At 52.3% G+C, this 18,471-nt stretch overlaps 1 protein-coding gene across 1 annotated transcript in view; it reads left to right on the forward strand.

Annotated features, from left to right (window-relative positions):
* lasp1 (LIM and SH3 protein 1) overlaps positions 1-18,471 on the forward strand; it is a 36,795-nt gene that overhangs the window by 11,500 nt on the left and 6,824 nt on the right. Inside the window, exons 2-4 of the mRNA XM_069185819.1 lie at positions 2,921-3,015; positions 11,777-11,861; positions 15,925-16,032. Coding sequence (XP_069041920.1) covers positions 2,921-3,015; positions 11,777-11,861; positions 15,925-16,032 — 288 coding nt within the window. The remainder of the gene's footprint in view (positions 1-2,920; positions 3,016-11,776; positions 11,862-15,924; positions 16,033-18,471) is intronic.

Below are 18,471 nucleotides of genomic sequence, written 5' to 3' on the forward strand. Positions count from 1 at the left end.
CGGTGCGCCACTGATGGGCTGCAGAGCCCTGCGCAACGCCCAATTCCTTCCCCCTCGCGAGTCTCCCCGACCGTCTGCAGTGACCAGTCCTTTCAGAGCCAGGAAGGCTTGTTGTGGCAGAACACAAACCAGGGGATTGTGCCGGACACACACACACACACATCAGGATGCGCACCAAGCAAACGCCACAGCCCAGCCTGGTTCCCATCCAAGATCAATATTTGTTCAGGAAGCTGTAGATCAAAGTTCAGCCCCGATGCCTCACACGTAAGCCCCCGGCAGCCTTTAATTTATAGGTGTGTGGAGGGTTCCCATCTGCGTGACCTTTGAAAGGGTGCGTTTGAAAGCCAAGACGCGATGTGCTTTCAGCAGAGCTGCGCTGCCTGCGTCTGTTCACCAGCAGCGAAGCATTGTGGTTCCGTGGCTGAACTCGGCGTTCGGCTCGCTGCGGTGCTCGGCCTGGCTTTGTTCTTTGTTCCTGCTCTAGCTGGGATTTTCTGGCGGCTCGTTAGCTATCCCAGACCACGCAACACGCCACTGCTCTTCAGACATTCGGCGGCCTGGTTTCGCAGCCGATGTTGCAGGAAGTGCGAAGGGGAAGTGGATCGGAGGCGGTCAGTAATCTGAAGCCCGCCGAGGAGGCCCCCTCTCTCCCCGGCAGGCTCCGGGTTCAGTTCGTTTCCAATAAAAGGCGGATCCGAAACCGCAGCAGAGCTTTCCATAGAGCACACATGGAGATACTGGCTTGTTAAAATCAGACACCGCCGCCGCCAAAAAATACACGTGCGGTGCACTTCTCCTCTCTTCGTCGGAGCTCGGAACGCAGAAGTCTGCGTCGGGCCCTGCGTGGTGTCAGAGCTGCCCGAGCAGGGTACGTTGGTGCTCACTTCTCTACTCCTGTGATGTTCGTTGGCATTTCGTTATCTCTGCTTTTGTTTCACAAAGAGAGAGAGAGCTGGATCAGATCAAGACAGGCAGGGACACAGGGAGAGTGAAGTCACTCCCCTCCAACTCCGGCACAACCTTCTGCGTTATCTCTGTCGTCTGAGCCGTGCTGCCGTGAGGACCTGGTCTGTCACCCTTTGCAGCTCAAGAGCTCTAAACCAGCTCGCTGCCCCAGGGCCAGCGCCTGCAGCAGGTCAGGCTGCAATGGAAGTCGGTGCCGTCTCCCCACCCCCTTCTCAGCAATCCTTGGCTGTCCTGTGTAGAAGAGGTGGTGGATCTAAACCAGTGCTCCTTTGTCAGATTCCCTTGAAGTCCCCTGCCGACACCTGCAGTGTAGCGGGGTCAAAAAATTCGGATTTTATGGGGGGGGTTAAATTAACAGTCCACACATGAGGGACTGGCAGCCTGCCCTGCAACCACTGAGGCCTCGCTCCTGTCCATCTCTGCTTCGGGCCCTGACACTGCTCACACACAGACATCTCCCCTCCAGCCTCTCTCAAAGCCGGGGGCCAATCTTGGGGAGACTGGAGAGAGCACACCCCCCTGAAGGCCTCTGAGAGAGTAGGAGACTGTGGTGCTGTGTCTCGGTAGGTCTGCCGGCAGTGTGTGTGTTTCCAGTTGTGGAGGCGATGTAATGCGTACAGGTGTTGTGTTGTATCTTGTCACAGGGGCCAGGAGTGCGGAACAGTGGCTAAGGGCACAGGGCTCCCTGGTTGGGAGGGTTGTGGGTTTAAATCCCACAGTTGCTATACCAGACATCAAGGAACAAGATTGCTCCAGCAAAATCAACTTGTAAAAGATGTGATAGGAAACATAAAAAAAAATTACCACTTACAGCAAATTCAGAAATTTAAAATGAATATGTTTTGTTGCAGGTGCACTTGGAATATTATTGAATAGAGGTACATTCCTCACGCTGTTTCTCATGAGCTGTATTCTACTGTGAGGGCTAGTGGAGGGCTTGACCACTGCTGGACTCGGCACAAGCTGTCCACCGGGGACACGTGCTTTGCACCAGGTTACTGGTTCTGTCCCATTCCTCTCGCACAGCCCAGACAAGCACGTGCCTGTTCACTGGGCTCTGAGCTCCAGGCTCCTGCACTCCTGAGCTTATGGCACCAGACGTTCAACAGGGCTCAAGTCTGCCAAGCAGGGCAGCTCATCTCACAAGAAGGACGGTGTTACATGTGTGGAAAACATAGCTCACGTGTATGTGTGCAGTTCTGTTAGCATGTGACTGCAGGGAGAGCAGCAAGCAAGCTCCCTTTCCTTCACACAACCCACTGGTCGAAGCTCCAATGCGTGTAAGAGCTGGAACAAACAGTTCAAATGAAACTGAAGTCAAGGCAGGGCATGATGGTATAACTGAGGGCTCGGCTGCATCACAAACCAGCAGGCTGTGGGTCACCAGGACCTCTGCCTTAGGGCAATGCAGCGAGCTCCTCAATGGGTGCGAGCAGGTGCTTTAGAGCACGGGTCCTCAAGCCTGGTCCCTTCATCACCAGTGCTCATTAGCGCCGCTAACGAGTCTCAGTCAGGATGATGCCACAGGAGCAGCCTGGGTGTGCGGCTCTGCTGGCATGTTGGCTCATCCTGCTGTGACTGCAGAAAGGGCAGCGAGGACTGCTGTTCTGTGGAAGGCGGTAACCTGCTAAAATGTGCTTCATCCAGCCTCTTGTAGCCAGCATCGTTTTTTAGGAAATTATCAGTAATTATCAATGAGCTGTAGCATTCTTTGTCCTCCTGCTGTACATTTCTATTAATTAAACCCTTATTCTATTCAGCAGCGAATATTGAGAGAGATTTTGGTCAGCACATGCATGGCTGTACTTTTGGGCGCCTTGACTTCACCACACAGGCTATTTTTAAACAATACGCTAATTAATAGCGAACAGATCAAAGCAGAGGCCAACTTCCTCCTCTGCGTAGCTGCATGACGCTTTAACGCGGGAAACGTTTCGTCTCTCCTCCCCAGGTCTGGCACAAGGCGTGCTTCAGCTGCGAGGTCTGCAAAATGACTCTAAACATGAAGAATTATAAGGGCTTCGAAAAAAAACCGTACTGCAACGCGTGAGTATCGCCCCCTCCTGGTCCGCCGCCCGTGTGCACCGACGAGAGTCGCTCTGCTGTGTGTGTGTCTCTGTGTGTGTGTGCACGCCCATGGTGAAGGGGAAGGAATGGGAATGATTCACATTGGAGCAGGATGCAGTATTGAATGGAAAACTGAAACCATTCACTGCTGTACACGTGAGTCATAAATCATCGTCTTTTGTTTTTTTTAAATGTTTGATAAAACACGCAATCCAGCCTCTTGGTTCCAGGTTTTTTTTTTTTCAGTGCGCTAAATGGGCGCTGGGGGCTGGCGTGTCTCAGCTGCCGCGTCGTCTTGAAAGGAGAAGGTCACACCAGGCTCGTTCTTCTCCTGCCTGTGGCTGGAGGTCGGGAACGAGCCAGACCCCTGCAGCTGGTACCCTGGATCCTTCCGAGAAACCGGCTGGATGTGGCGCTGAGGACACGTGGCGCTGGGCGCAGGCTCCCCAGAAACGCTGTTGAAGCTGGTGCCTTGGATTCTTTCAGGGAACAGCAGGAGGAGATCCCCAGATCTCTAAGCTGCTCGCTCCCAGTCTGCTGGCAGGGCTGACTGGCCTCCTCGCGTCCATCCCAGTTCGGATGTTCTGCTGGTCCTGTCTCTTTCCTGCCTGTGCTGTGGGAAAGGGCACGCCCCACACCACCCCCTCCTCCCACTTCGCCCTGCTGCCTCTGGGGAAGACACGGAAATTGTTCGAATTCCAGAGGTCTGACAGAATTCCCAGGGCCTCTCCGAGAGGCAGTTTTCCCAGAGCAGCGAGGAATCCTTGGTATCCCCCCTTACCAAGACACTCTCAACCCCCACCCCCCATCACCCCTCCTTTCCCTGGCAGCGCCTCTTCCAGATCTGGAACTTCTCTGAGTAGGGAGACTACTCGGAGCCGAAAAGTGGAAAATGGAAACCGCTGCCTGCCTCACAGGAGGCAGCCACCTTTTTTCCCCAAGAGGGAATTAAACTTCACTGTTTGTTTCTTTAAAAAGGAAACAATACCACAACATTTATTGTTTTGTTAATGCATGGAAAGCAAAGGCGGCCAGGAGCAGTGCCGTGGGGTGTTGTTTGTGCGTTGCTTGGTTGTGTTTTTATACTGCAGTGCTTTAATGAAGGACTTCACCAGAGAAGACATCCCTATGGGCCTTGATGGCCTGAAGGGGACCTACCTCCCAGAGAAATCCCGTGTAGAGTGGTGTTGGAGCAATGGAGCCCAGAGTTTCTTGGAAACAAGCCATAACAATGATTCCTTCCATTGATGAAGCGCTTCTCATCCCAAAGGCACCGCAGAGCTCTTTGCTTATAAAGAAGGGGAGTCGCATCGTCCAGCACTGAAGTGCAGCCCCACCCGGGTGACGCACAGCTGCCCCCCTGCCAGTCAGATCTGGGGGAGAGGCGAGGAGAGCTTTAGGGAGGCCAGATTGTCCGTTTCCCAGTTTCACACCACCTTCCCTGAGATATTGACTCGGAAGGCTCTAGGTCAGCTCTGCTAGCAATACCTCGGTTGTGTGTACATCCCCCAGGCTTTGTGTCAGACATCCGCTGCAGTTTTTAGCTGCAGCCTTTTGCTGACTACGATGGTAGTGGTGGAGAGCAGTGTTGTCTGAGTCTGGCGGCTCGGTTTCCTTCAAATGCAACCTACAGCAAAAAATCCCCCCACCCCCACCCCAGAAAGCCCCGTTCTGTCTGAGCGATGGACGCCGCCAGCTTGGGCAGGGCCCGGGCTGATAGGACCGCGTTATCTCAGCTGTGGGTTTCCTGTCCATAAGCGTTTTTCACAAGGTTCTGAAAGATTTGCAGCCCAGGCTTCTGGCAGAATCACCTGCGGCAGAGGTTCTGGTCTGGAGGCAAGCGTGTGGGACTGAGCTGCACATTCCAGCGGGCCCACTGGTTTCCAGCGGGACCTGAGCAGTGGGGATCTCTCTGGCCGGGGAAGACGACGAAAGTCTTTCTGCTGCTCCGCAAGGCCAACCTCATGTTCGGCCACTGCGAAGAGGGTGTTTCATTTGACTGGGAGGATCCAGGTCTATACTGTAAGCCTTCAAGTCTTTGCGCCTTTAATGATCCATCAGTGGACATCGGTAGGCCTGTGCTGTATGACAGTAAGTCTCGGCTGTCCAGCTGTGAGCCAGTCTGGGCTCAGCACAGCAGTCCTGCTGCATCAGAGTGCTTAGCCTGTCTGTCAGCTCAAAGTAAATAGCAGGCAACACGATCCACTTTGTTCGGGAGTTGTGTCGGCAAGAGTGATGTAATCTGTGGAGAGGAAGGCCAGGCTATTCTGGGATTGAGCACTGCTCCACCGGGAGGTGTGTGGGATTAGCTGGGGTTGGGGAGAATCTGGATCCAGCAGTTTAGGGCGCCGGCGCAGCCTGGGTCCCATACAGTTGATCTGAATGAGGGATCGTGACACAACAGTGTGTCAGTATATTTAAATGAAAAAAATTCCCCTCCTGTTTTGAAGAGGAAGTGGAAAGCATGATGCTGGCTGTTGTTCACTCAGCGTCCTCGGTCCGCGGCCCGGGGATGTGGAACTGGGCGCTTGGAGAAGCGGGGGTGCTGCTTTCTGCACAGAGAAGCCCCTCCCCGGGGGCTCGGTGCGTAGGTTATTGTTCCACGGGTTAAATTTGCACTTTGTCTGCAACTGCGGTGGTCAGCGAAGGATTGTGCAACGTTGCAACTGGGGGTGTCTACACAAGGACCTGCTGCAGAAGGACGCTGATGAATTGCTGGATTGTAAAAACTAGAACCAGTGATAGCATCTGACTTTTTTATTGCGTTAGCATTGGTGAGGCTCACCCTTGGACTAATGAGGAAGCACCACAGAAGTGTTTTTTGTTGTTTATGGGAGGTATTCTTGTGTTTAAAATGCATATTTGTCCAATAAACTGGTATTAGGAGAGACCTGCCTGCATGGTTAGACGCCAGTGTGTTAAAGTGCATGTGAATTTCCGGACCGACAGATCTTCTCACATGGCGCAGCCAGTTAAATAGCAGACAAGCATCAAGCTATGCAAATCTTTGTGGGGGAGGGTGGATGGCCGGGAAATGTCCCTGGTGAACCAGGAGGGCTTGGTGATCACAAACTGTTTTCTCCGTTTGCATCATGATCTCCTTTGGGTGCGTAGGGTGAGGCTGTGAGTGGAAATGAGGGGCAGGGGTGTTGGAGGCGGAGGGGTTGCACAAGTCCAGCCCCGCTCCTGGCTCTGTCCAGCCAGGCCCTGTGTGAGATGAGTCTGAACAAGCCAGGCCCGCTCCCCGTCCTGTTAAAGACTGTCCCCTCCAGCCACAGAGAGCTGCTATTGGAGGTGCTGGATCTGCGCTGTCTTAGGGCCGGAGGTGGGGGGAGTTGGTCCTGCTCATTACAGGAAGCTGCTTTTGCACTGAGACTCTGAACAAGCCCCCAGGGAACTGGGAGATTACCCTGCATGCAAGAATAGGCACTTTGATGAGGCCGTGGTGTAGTAAGGTGAAGAAAGAGTGCGATATATATATATTGCAACCAACATAAATGAAGAGACATAAAAATGTGAAAGATTTTTAAAGAACTATTGAAACCGCATCTGTCTTCTGCTGGTTGGTGAATAGACAGTGGAAATCAAGTCCTTATCCGGCACTTCCTGTAACATTCGAAGCCTGGAGCTTGTCTCCAACCTCAGCAGCCAGGGTGGGGATCAGTGCACCCTGCCTGGCTGTGGAGCAACGCCATTGAAGCACCTCAGTCCTGACGCTGTCCCTCAGCCACCCCGACGGGTTGGTACTGGTATCCCATCCAGGGTGTGCCCTGCCATATTGACCCCAGCCCCCCCGCGACCCTGAATTGCATGACGCGACTAGAAAATAGCTGGATTTTGCAGTAGCTTTAGGAGGTGAACCAGCATGGACAGCTTCTGCAGACGTGGTCCGTTTTTGTGCGGTGAGTCTTTAAACTGGGCTCTCGGTGTCAGTGTTTTGTCAGCACCGCAGGATTTCGTGTTGCAACACGCAGCCCTGCTGATCCTCTTTGCAAAACACAGGCACAGTCAACTTCCCTTCCCGCGCGTCCAGGGTGTTTGTGGAGGAGGCAGACGGTGACCTCAGCGCTGTCGGACTCGGGGGGCTCGGCTCAGGAGAGCCGAGTACAATGACCTGCGTTGTTGCGCTTCTGAGATAACCTTGTGCCTCACGCTAGTTCAGTCACTTAACATGTCTTTACACCACTTAATGTGGCTTCGTGAAACTCAGAAGTGGTTACCCCTGTGAAAGAAATTGCTTTATAAATAGTAGCTGTGATTATTTAGTGAGGGACATTGTTTCTTGAGTAGGTCTGTGTGAAATACAAGAACATATAAATAAGTAGAGAGAGATTTTCAGTGTGTATTAGGCACAGAATTGGCAGGTAGCCAATTGGCAGAACCAATGTGTCATTCTAATGTGACTGCAAGAGTGTCTGACTCCTGTCTCCAGAATGTGAGAGACAGAGACCACGTGAACCATTAAGAGCCTCAGCTCTTCGGTTAGCTTTCCAACAGGCAAGCAGATCCAAAAAAGCAGACAGGCCGACTCCCTTTTCTAAGGTGCCAGTTGTAGTGTTCAGTTGTAAATTTTTAAGCTTTTCAGGGAAATGAGTTTTGCAAGTAGAAGAAAAACGAACTTCCTCCTTCCCGAGAGCTGCGCTGCGGATTTGCATAGGCTCGGTTTTAAAAGAGAACTCGGGAGAGGAGAGCCCAGGGCATGATGGGACAGCACCACCGCGCTGGCCTGCCTGACGCCGCCTGTGACTCAGAGACGCAAATTTGCAAAAAAAAGGAGGCCTTGTGTTTAAACTCCTGGCTGAAACACCACTCTTAAGCCACAACACTAGCTGGTTCATACTTCCCGACCACACTCGATGCTTATCGCTGCCTCTCTGCCCCTCTCTGCAGTGGAAGCACTGAGAGAGCGCAGGTTCTTGCCACAGTGGCTAAATTTAAATGTGGGCTAAATAAAGTAACTTCTATGGGCAGCATAGTCTGGGTTGGGCTTTTTTCTGCTGGTTTAACCCATTTTAGGAGTTTTCTATCTATGTCTTGTGTAGCTTCTTTATGATTTGTTACACGTCTGAGTTATTTTTTTCACGGTCTCTTCTGTTATTTTTAGAGTCCTCCAGGAATAATGTGCTTCGCCCACTGGCAAAGAGTTATGCCTGTCGGGCCTGTGAGACACCAGTGTGATTCCCCCCCAAAAGCTTTTCCATTCATAGGAAAGAACAGTCACAGACAAGAGGCCACTCAGCTCGTCTAACCTGTTTGGTAGTTAAGTGATCCAAGGATCTCATCCATTCAGTTCTTGAAAGAAGTCAGAGCATTGGGTCCAGCCACATAATGGGTAGTTTGTTCCAGACTCCAACCACCCTTGGGGTAAAGTGAACCTCAGGTGACCATCGGGAAGCTGTTCTATCTTCCTGCACTAGTTGGTTATCTTGAGAAAGCAGGTGGATCTTCTGAGTGTTGCATGAATACATACCGCTGCAACTTCACAGGACTGAAATGATGAAAATCACTTTTACATCCAAAAGGATCATCTGTCTAGGAATGGGCGTGCAAGTAAAGGCTATTTTAGCTTTATTGGAACATGAAAAAAATCCTCAGAAATTTTGCTTAGTTTATTTCTGGTTTTTGGATTATTTTTTTATGTGCTGTTTTTCTCAAGTTTAGTAAATACTCATTCATCCTGGTAGGGAGAGTTGCATTCAAGTGAGTTAACTTCCTTCAAACACAGCATGGCTGGCGCAGGTGTCTGTGGAGCTCCAGACATTCCTGCTGACACACTGTAGCTTCAGATACTACAGCATTTTAACGATGAGGGAGCCAGCGTGTTTAACAAACCTGCTCCAGATTCAGGGCGTGGGTACTGAACTACACATGATGCACACACAGCACCGCCAGAGCAGTCACATTCAGAACGTGCTGGCTGGCTTTCTGGCTTTTTTTTATTTACTTTGTTGTTCTTTTTCTCTTTCCTTGCTTGAAAACACCAGAGCTGTAATTTACAGCATGCTCTCTCCTGCCAGGAGCCTTTATTTAGATACGGCTTCCTCCCCAAGGACATGACGGTCCGCTTTTCTCGGGGCCCGTTCTTTCTTTGTCTGAGGGTGGCCGTGAGTCAGCGTGGCCGTGTGACTGGCTGTCTGTCCGCTCCCCGTCGGGGGGCTGCGGGAGCCAGCCCAGCCACAGATCGTCACTTGTGAAGCGTCCTTCTGGTGAGATGGGGTTAAGCCTGTTCACCTCGGCTGCACTGTTGTCTTCTCTCATACATTAACGGACAGGCAGGGGAATGAAGACTCCTGTTGCTCATGGGTATGACAGTCTGCTAGAGGGATTCTGGTCCTCCATAGTGTCTTTTAGGTTTTGTAGCGAGCCAATTAGCAGGGGCCCATGCAGTGTTCTTTACCAGCCATGCCATTTAGTGATCCGGTGCCCTGAATGCCACTGTCTTTCTAGGGCTGGCCCTGCAGAGTGCGGAGATGGGAAAAACACTTGGGGGCAGTTTCCCTAGCAGCCCTGCAGGGATGACTCGCCTAATCCAGACTCTGTTTTCAGGGGGTTCACACAGGAGGTGGAGGGGAGATAAGCTTTGCTGTGATTAAACAATCAAATAAATCAAGACTAACGACGGAGGGGATCACTGGCGCAAGCGCTGCTTGTGCTACTTTTTTTCTTTTCCTGTCCGGGCAAGAGGCCCTGGTTCAGGACACCTCGGAGACGCCGGTCGCATGGGACCAGCCAGTCATCACAGATTCCTTTGACTCTCGGGTTAATTCGCTGAGCTGCTTTCCCATAACCTGAGAATCATGGGTGCCACTTAGCCCGTCCTCCTCTGTTGACTTGCCTGAGCCAGTCCGTCCCCAGATCCCACCCGGGCTGATCCCGAAGGGTCCAGCTCGTGCCAGGCCTCTCCTGGGCGGCGGCTCTGTTGAGTTTCCTCCCCCGTTTCGATTCTGGCCAGCGTGGGAATTTGGGAATCTGATTTTATTATTTCTGCCGTTTTGTCCTCCTTCCCCTGATTGGCTGTTTCTCTCCCTGCGTGGTGTGCAATCAGAGTCCTGCACTCTGTCGGCTCCATTTCCTAGGGACTTCCAAGAAAGAGCCGTGATCCTTCGTTTTCACCTCATTTTCCACTTGACTTCCAAGAGCTGCTGAACTGTAACAGGAAGTTCAGCAGCGAGAAGAAACTCGAGACGTTTCGCTCAGAGAGGGAGAGTAATGACTTCCAGAGCTGGAGTTCATAATTGAAGTCTCGCAGAATCCTATAAAATGGCAGCCCCTTGCCATTGCCGTGTGTGTTTGAAATACTGGCACAGGGGCTCTGTCGGCTGCAGAATTGTTGAGTAACGTTGAAAGTTTTTCTGGGAAAATATCTGTAGTCTTTATTTGGTAGAAGTGTATTTCACTACATCCAAAGCTTATTTTGATTGCTGAGAGTTGGTGTTTTGTGTGTGGGTCAGACTTTGATCGCATTTAGAAACATTGTTTAAGCAGTTTTAGGGTTGGCTGCACCCCTCCCTATTCCTCACTGACTGGGAGATGCTGGCTGGTCGCTTAGCAGCCAAAACAAATGTCCAGTTGAGTGGGGCAAACTTGCCCCTTCAAGTTCATGTCACGTCAGTGCAAGCAGGTGAGTCTGAGGAACGGGCAGCAGCTGCTGCTGAACCTAACCGATCACATCTCAGTGAGCGGGGCCTAGTCATAAAAGAGCACCACTGTCGCCAGTTTGTAGCCCGTTCAGATCAGGGACTGTGAAAGACTGGTCCTGGGCAGTACTGGGATGGGAGATTGCCGCCGTCAGTGGTGCTGGTGGACCAGTAGGTGGCGCTCTTTCCTCTGGAACAGAATTTTCAAGCCAGTGCCTCGGTATGGTGGTGGCGATGAAGATGAGCTGCTGAACTGGGGTCCCGATGACTTCATTGTTACAGACCCCTACCCTGGTCCTGAACAGCCTGGCCTCCCTGAATTCGGAGGGGAAGCTCCCCGTTGAGGTCACTCGAGGCAGTTTCTCAGTCCTCCGCAGCTGATCAGCTGTGCAGTGGGGCTGCCAGGGGTCACCCAGGCGCAGGATGCACCTCAGCTTGAGCTCTTGTCCCCCAGGTCTGCTGGGCTGGGAATCTGAATCTAAGGAGTAAGAACAAATGGGGGTGAAAGCCATACTGTTCTTTCAGACCTGGCCCATTTCTACCAGTTACGAGTCTTGCGTAAAAAGCATTTTCCGTCCCAGAGCACCCTTCACCCTGTCTTTAACGAATTCCACTTACCCCCCTCAGAGCGCAATTATAGTTCGCAATTATACCTGTGGCTATAACCCCGCTCAACAGTGGATTCCCTTGTTCATGTTTATGTGTCTAGTTTGTTTTTCATTATGTTGTCCGCTCCTGCATAACCAATCGCCCCCTGGGGATAACGCACACGCACTCTCTGTCTTGGTGGGGGTAGGAGTGGGGCTCCCGCTAGCGTGGAGTGTGTTGGGATCCTCCGGAGGTGATATTGATTAGAGCTGTTGGCACAGGGGTGTCAGGTAACACATTCTGCAGGATCTCCACGTTCCCCAAAAGGGGTTTAGTGTAGCGGCGGGCCTGAGACGCACTGATCCTCCAGCTTGCAGTGTGGGGGTTTGTTGATTTGGAGGTTTATGGGCCTGGGGAGGAAGCGGGGTTGCCGGACAGCTGGTGGGAAGACGTTGAAGCCTGGACGTTGTGCGTGCCCCTGAGGCGCTGACCGGCGTGCTCTCTGTGTGTTTCAGACACTACCCCAAGACCACCTTCACCAGCGTGGCAGACACCCCCGAGAACCTGCGGCTCAAACAGCAGAGCAAGATGCAGAGCCAGGTACTGGGCCCGCCGAAACCCCCCTCAACGCAAACGCCTCTCGCACTCCACTCCTTCCTTCATTCCTCACGGGTGTCCACCTGTCTCTCTCTCTGTCCGCATTCCTTAAGGTTTCTCTCTCCGTTTCTATCCGCGTCCCTCTGTCCCACTCTCCCAACACTTCCTGCTCCTTCAGTATCTCTCTCTGCCTCTTCTTTCCCTACTCTGTTGTTTCTGCTCCTCTGTCCTGTTTTCTCCCTCTTCCCTTTGGTCTCCTCTGTCTTGCCTTGACTTTCTCCACTCCACCCCCTCCCCCCCCCCCCCCACGCACACCCTTTCTCTCTCTGTACCCCTCTAGCTCTTCATCATACCCTCATCCTCCTCCTCTCTCCAGTGGTGATGCGTCAGTGGCTGGTTGTGAGGTCTGGTAACGAGGGCTGATAGAACACTTGTCTGGCTGCTATGACGATGGGGTTCCCTTGGCAACGCCGGGGGGGGGAGGGGCAGCTCTACTGGGCCACGCTGACCCACACCCTCCAGCCACACACACACGCACGCAGACACACGTGCGCACACACAGGAATGCTGCCACCCTGCTTCTGACTGTAAACGTCGCAGTCAGATCCAGTTGATAACCGCTCCGCTGTGAGACCTCATGCATGTGAAGGTGTGGATTACAGGGGGATGAGATGACAGACAGCAGGTAGACGTGGGGCTCCATCCTGTGCGTGCAGATCTGTGCTGTAGTGAAAGGAGCGCCCACCCCACCCCCGTCGCAGTTCATTTCTCTCACACCAGGGACAGCGGTGTCAGCCTCCTGGGTGAGCGTCTGCACCAGGCCATGCGCCGTGCACGCCCTGCTGCGCGCGTCGTCAGGGGCTGTTGAGTCCCCAGCAGGGAATGTGGCGTGGCTCTGTGTGTGCCAGCCTGCCCCCTTGTTTCTGTCCGGATCTCTGGGCAGTCCTGCTGCTGCAGGGGATTAGGACTGCCGGGCAGGGCCACAGACAGTCCGGGCCGGCACACCACACCGATTAAGACTCCGAAGGCGGATTATGTTGTTGTTGGTGGCGGCGGGGTCTCTGTTACACCAGATTATTGCAGCCATATTCCGCAGGGACAGACAGACGCGCTAGCTCTCCCAGGATACCAACGCAGAGCAGGCCTGCACCGGGGATCAAGTGAAATAAGACCAGGCTTTTTTTTTTCTCGGACTGGCTGGTCTGTTCTTGTTGCTTTCGAGTGTGGGTACAGATGTGTGCACGCTAGTGACACTCGTGCGCAACGAAACGACAAGCAGAAGCACCCCCTCTCTCCAGGGAAAAAACAACAACAACAGGAAATTGCACACGTTCGTACATAGAGATTACACACGTTGGCATTTTCATACCTGCACCCCCCTTGGAACATTAATATCAAGCCTCCTGCATGACGGGCTGCATCAGACCCTGCTGGAAGCTCAAGGCCACACTAGCAGATTTTTGGGCCTGTAGTTGCTGTTTATAGCAACTACAATTTATAGCAACCTCCAGGTGCTTGCAAAGCCAAGGCTACTCTGAGGAACTGGGGGGGCATTGCAGCGTGCCAGACCTTGGGGGAAAGGGTCTTGGCTGAAACTGGGCTCCCAGCCAAGGCACAAGCCGAGAATCAAGGGCTTGCGCCGTTGTCGGCATGTTCGTTCGTGAAAAGGAACCCATTGCACGCCGCACTGGACACACAGACCGGTCCCCCTGCACCCCCGCTTCTTTAAAAACGCAATCTGTGCAGTGCAAAAAAAAAAAAAGAGATACAGATGTTACTGCCAGCGTAGTTCTGTAGCACTGGTAGACCTGGGGCTGGAATTCTGCCCCTGCAGGAAGACAGTGCAGCCGCTGCGATGTCGTGTTTGTATTCGAGCTCTGTGTCTCGCATCAGATTTCATTCAGCGCGCTCTAGTGTGGGCTGAGTTATTGATGGCATTAATGAGCTTCGTTAACGCTCTTCCATTCTGGCAGTAATTGGACGGGTCATGACATTGCTCTTGTCCTGGCAGCGCCAGCAGCGCTCCTCAGCCCCTGTGCCAGTTTTCTTTGCCTCCGTTTCCCCTGGCAGCGGGAAGCCATGCCCGTATGCTGCAGATTTGCATTGCATTGGCAGGGATCCCTTTTTAATCCTGTAGGATTTCCCCACTCGCTTCCGTCTCCCTCTGCCAAACAGACTGCACGACCCACAGCCCTGTCATAATAAGCCATGTAAACCTCCTTCAGCACGAGTTGTAAAAGCTCAAATGAGAGCCATGATAAAGTAAGTGTCCCATCTTGTGCAAATGGGGTGTAATTTCACTTGGTCTGTTTTTTGCTGTCATTCATTTTAGTCACAGGAGATACAGCCACAGTGTGAAGATAACAGCGCTAGCAGCGTTATCAGCGATAGCTCCATTGGCATTATTTCCTCACTAGTGGCTGTAACACATAGCATCAATAGGTGTAGTGGAGAGAATTGGGCATGGTAACAGTAGTCTGAGCTGCCACACGAGCAGTATTTGCTGTAGCAGCAGTAATAATAGTAATATTAGCAGTATCAATCATCATGGCAGTAGTATCGGTGGCGGCAGCAGTAGCAGAAGATGCAAGATCAGTCGCAGTGGCTGTGACTGTAGCAGCACTAACAGTTCGAACAGTGGAGTCAGGGGTGATGCGGACAAATACTTTGTTGTGTGAGTGTGTGCGTGTCTGACTCACAGGAGAGCCCCCGATCCATGAGCTGCTAGCCTGCAAACAAGACAAAAATGGAGCAGAAGACCTGCCCTGATGTGTGTGCGTGTGTGTCAGTGGTTTGTAGGGCCTCTATGTGCCGGAGGCAGGAGTTGTGTGTAGTGAATATTGGGGTGCGATATGAGACAAAAGAGAATCGTGTTCCTGGCCTCTGCCACTTCCTGCCCAGGCTGTGTGACTGAACACAATGTGTAGTTTGTATGAAAATAGAACAGAGATTTTCATACCCTGCCCCCTTCCCCCAGTTAAAACACGCAATGGGAAGACCAAAAGCTTGGCATTAATAGGACAGTGAAGAGCTGAAGAAAAGTGCGCTGAAGGCCCGGGTCCGGCGCTGGACGTGACCGGGGCAGCTGCAGAGCCGCTCGTAGACGTGTCTCAGGAAGGCGTGCCGGTGTGTGTGTGGGACCTGCTGGGCGGGACGCTGTCGGCACGGCACTCTGCAGCCCTTAAAAGGAGACGGCTGGGTGCCGCGCTCTCTGGCGGCCCGCGCCTCGCTGCAGCCGACAGGAAACCGCAGAGGCAGGCGTGCAGTCCCGGCCCTCACCTTGAGCTGGACAGCGCGTTCACACACGCCCGCCCCCACACTCCCAGTAATAGTGTCGTCTTCTCAGCCCTGGGCACGGGGGTGGGGGGGGGGGCTGATTCTCATTTCCTGCAGCTATTTCTGAGCCGCGTTCTAGCGTCACCCGAAGCGTGACTGTGCTGGGTTTGTGTCACCGAATGTAACCACTTGATTTCAGTTAGAATTGAGTCTTGCCGTCTTAAAATACTGCCCCGGTACATTGTCCTGGGGTTGCTGAGTCCCTCTGAAAATAAGTGCATGAGCGTTTTTGTCAGGACACCCACAAGCTTGTGCGCTGCATGCACGTTACTCTCATTACCCCCAAGAGTCACGTTTGTGGCTCATCTGGTTTGAGTCTTTCTAGTGTGGTGAATATGAGTGTTGTGTCTTGAGTATATTTTATCTGATTGTATTGTATTCTTAATAGAGAACTAAAACACCACATACAAGACCAGGGATTTAAGAAAACATGAAGATGAGAGAAATTATCTTACTGCTTTTTTGCAATAATAGAAATGGAGGATATATAGGTCTATAGGTATTTCAGTCTCCACACAGCCTTTTTGCCCAGCTAAAGACGTTGTGCCATTAGACTGACAGTAGCTTGGGAATCTGCACTGAGCAGGAGCTGTCGAGCTCAGCGTCGCAGACGCCCCAGATAAATGAAAGCATGTAAGTCACCTGCACACAGAAAGAGGAATGTGTATTGAGGAGGGCTGCAGGAGAGGGTGTGCTGACCCCTGCGCGTGTGTGTGCCGTTGTCTTCCAGGTGCTGTACAAGGAGGAATTTGAGAAGAACAAGGGGAAGGGTTTCAGTGTGGTGGCCGACACGCCGGAGCTGCAGAGAATCAAGAAGACGCAGGACCAGATCAGTAACGTGAGTCCTCTCTCTATCCCTCCACTGTGTTCACCTTGCACTCTGCTTCCTGGCCTCCCTGTCACCCTTCCAATCCATCCATCACATCCTCTCTGTAGACGCACTGTCAAGGCGTCATCCCCTGCTCGGGCTGGAGACATTCACAAAGAGGAGAGCCGCTTACCCGCTGGGATTGGTTTTACACATGTAATTTATGGGGGGATGTTATTCTAGCATTTTTTCTGTTTTGCACACTAATATTTAGAATGCTGCCTGCTTCGATGGGAGCAGTCTGATTTTCACGGGGCGTGATTAAGAGTTGTGCGCACATTTAAGTTGGGGCAGGCGGACAGAGACGACCAGCCGAACAGCAGGGTAGACGCGCTGGCAGGGAGAGGGGGCTGTGCCTGGCGTGGTGCTAAATGAGATAATAGCTGTGTTGGTGCTGGAGTAATTACAGACTGACTCCCTGATTAGGGCCCGGTGCTCCTAGACAAAATGCTAATGACACCCCAACGCAGCAGCACAACAATTAGAGAGGGTGTGACACTCGCAGAGCACGGACGTGTGCACGGACGGGGTTGAGTCTCAGCAGGTGTGGAGGTGGGAGTTGGAGAGGCAGGAACAGGGCAGTCGGGGTGTAAATTATGAGCCCTCCTCTCTCAGGTGGTGTATTTGAGGTTTTGCAAGATGTAAAGAAATCTCACCGTCCTCCTTTCTCTTTCCCTTTGCTCTCGTCTACCCTTGGTCTTCCTCCGTTTCTCTCACTCTGCCCCCCCTTTTCGCAGAGATGAGACAGTGATGATGCTCACTCTTTGGTATTTGTGAGGCCGCCATGGGAACCAGTGGTGTTTCTGCTGCAGTTTCATCTTCCTGATTCTTTTCCCTTGGCGTGCGTGTCTGTTCTGCTGGCCTTTCCAGCCACTCCCGAAAGTTGCTTCTGAAAAATTGTGCTGTGCCATGCCCTTTGACCCCACCTCCCCCTGCAGTGGAGCAATGCACTGTTTTGGTGCCGTAGAAACACGTCCCCAGTCTGCGACCGCTTGCTCAGGTTGGAGATCTCTATCAGGAGGCTGTTAGAGCTGGATGGCCACACCTAGAGTGATCCATTGCCCAGACTTTAGAAGAGGGGCAGAGAAACTTCCCATGTTAGACGCTCGGGAGTGATCTTCAGCTGCCTATGGTCAGTTTATCCAGGTGTGCTGATGGTAGCTCTTTGCATATGAAGGAACCAGAGCAGCACTACCTTATTGCCCTGCATGTGCGGCTTATGTCAGCCCCCAGGATGGAGGCCAGCAGGAGGGAAGAAGGGAGCCGCAGGTTGGATGAGAGGTTTCGAATAAAAATCTGGGTGCCTGAACTGCTGGCCGTTTCCAAACCAGGAGACTTTGGAGACCGCGTACCGTTAAATCTGAGGGAGTTTGCATTCGTATCGGGGTTGTGGATTACTGTGTCAGAACCCCGTTGCTGTCGGCGTTTCTTCGGTGCAGTTGGTGAAGATCGTCACCCCGAGTCTCTTGACAGTTCTTGCTGCGCCTGTGCTGGTGGTGTCCCCCCCTCCTGTCGCTCTGAAGAGCTCCTGCGCTCACACACTCTTTCCGTGGGGGAAAAAGCCCCTGCCTTTAAAGGAGCAAAGGAGAAATGCACCAGTTACATAAATTCATTACAAAATCAAACAGTTGGAGAGCTGGACGCTTCCATTTTTCAGTGGCTTGAGCTTTTCTTCATCTGTTAAATCATTGCAAATCTACTCAAAAACTATTTCCCCCATTGTAGAGCCAAAGTTCCTTTTGTCTGTCTGTCTGCCGAGGACACATCACAGAACGAGAAGTTTTTTGGGGGGCTTTCAGTGTACTAGTTCCCTGCCTACGACCTGGCCTTCATCTCTGATCCTCTCCCAGCGTGCCTGTTTCAGCCCTAGGAGAAGCGGTGTAGCTCTGTGTGTTGACCTAAGACACTCCCAAGGGTGGACTTTCCTGTTCTAACACCCATTCCGACTGCCTGACCGACAGCACCTACGCAGATAACTGTTGCTCTGCTCCCTCAGCCTCTTTTACTGCTGATCTCTGGCACTTATTCAAAACCTCAGGAAGCAGTTTCATTTTTGCTGGGAAAGTACTTCTGTCTGAGAAGGAGTTAACTGACATTCTCATTGTGTGGTAGTTGAGTCTCCTTCCTCTCTCTGTTCTGCGTACCTGTTCCTAACACTGTATTAAGGCGAGCTCTCAGCACTGGTGTCCTGGCAACGCAGAAATCAGGTGACTTGCTAGTGATCTCATTTCCTGCCGTTCCGAGTACTTCCAAAAAGGGCAGTGTATTCATCACATACCAAATAAGGAACAAGGCAATTTGGAGCCCCCTGCTGGTAAAAATTCAACAACCCTTCACTTAAATCATCGTACAGAAAAATTATTGTAGCCTCCTTGAGTCTGCCATCACCACACCCCCTAGTGAGAAATC

This window comes from Lepisosteus oculatus, chromosome 28 (genome assembly GCF_040954835.1).
Source record: "Lepisosteus oculatus isolate fLepOcu1 chromosome 28, fLepOcu1.hap2, whole genome shotgun sequence".
Classification (NCBI taxonomy): domain Eukaryota; kingdom Metazoa; phylum Chordata; class Actinopteri; order Semionotiformes; family Lepisosteidae; genus Lepisosteus; species Lepisosteus oculatus.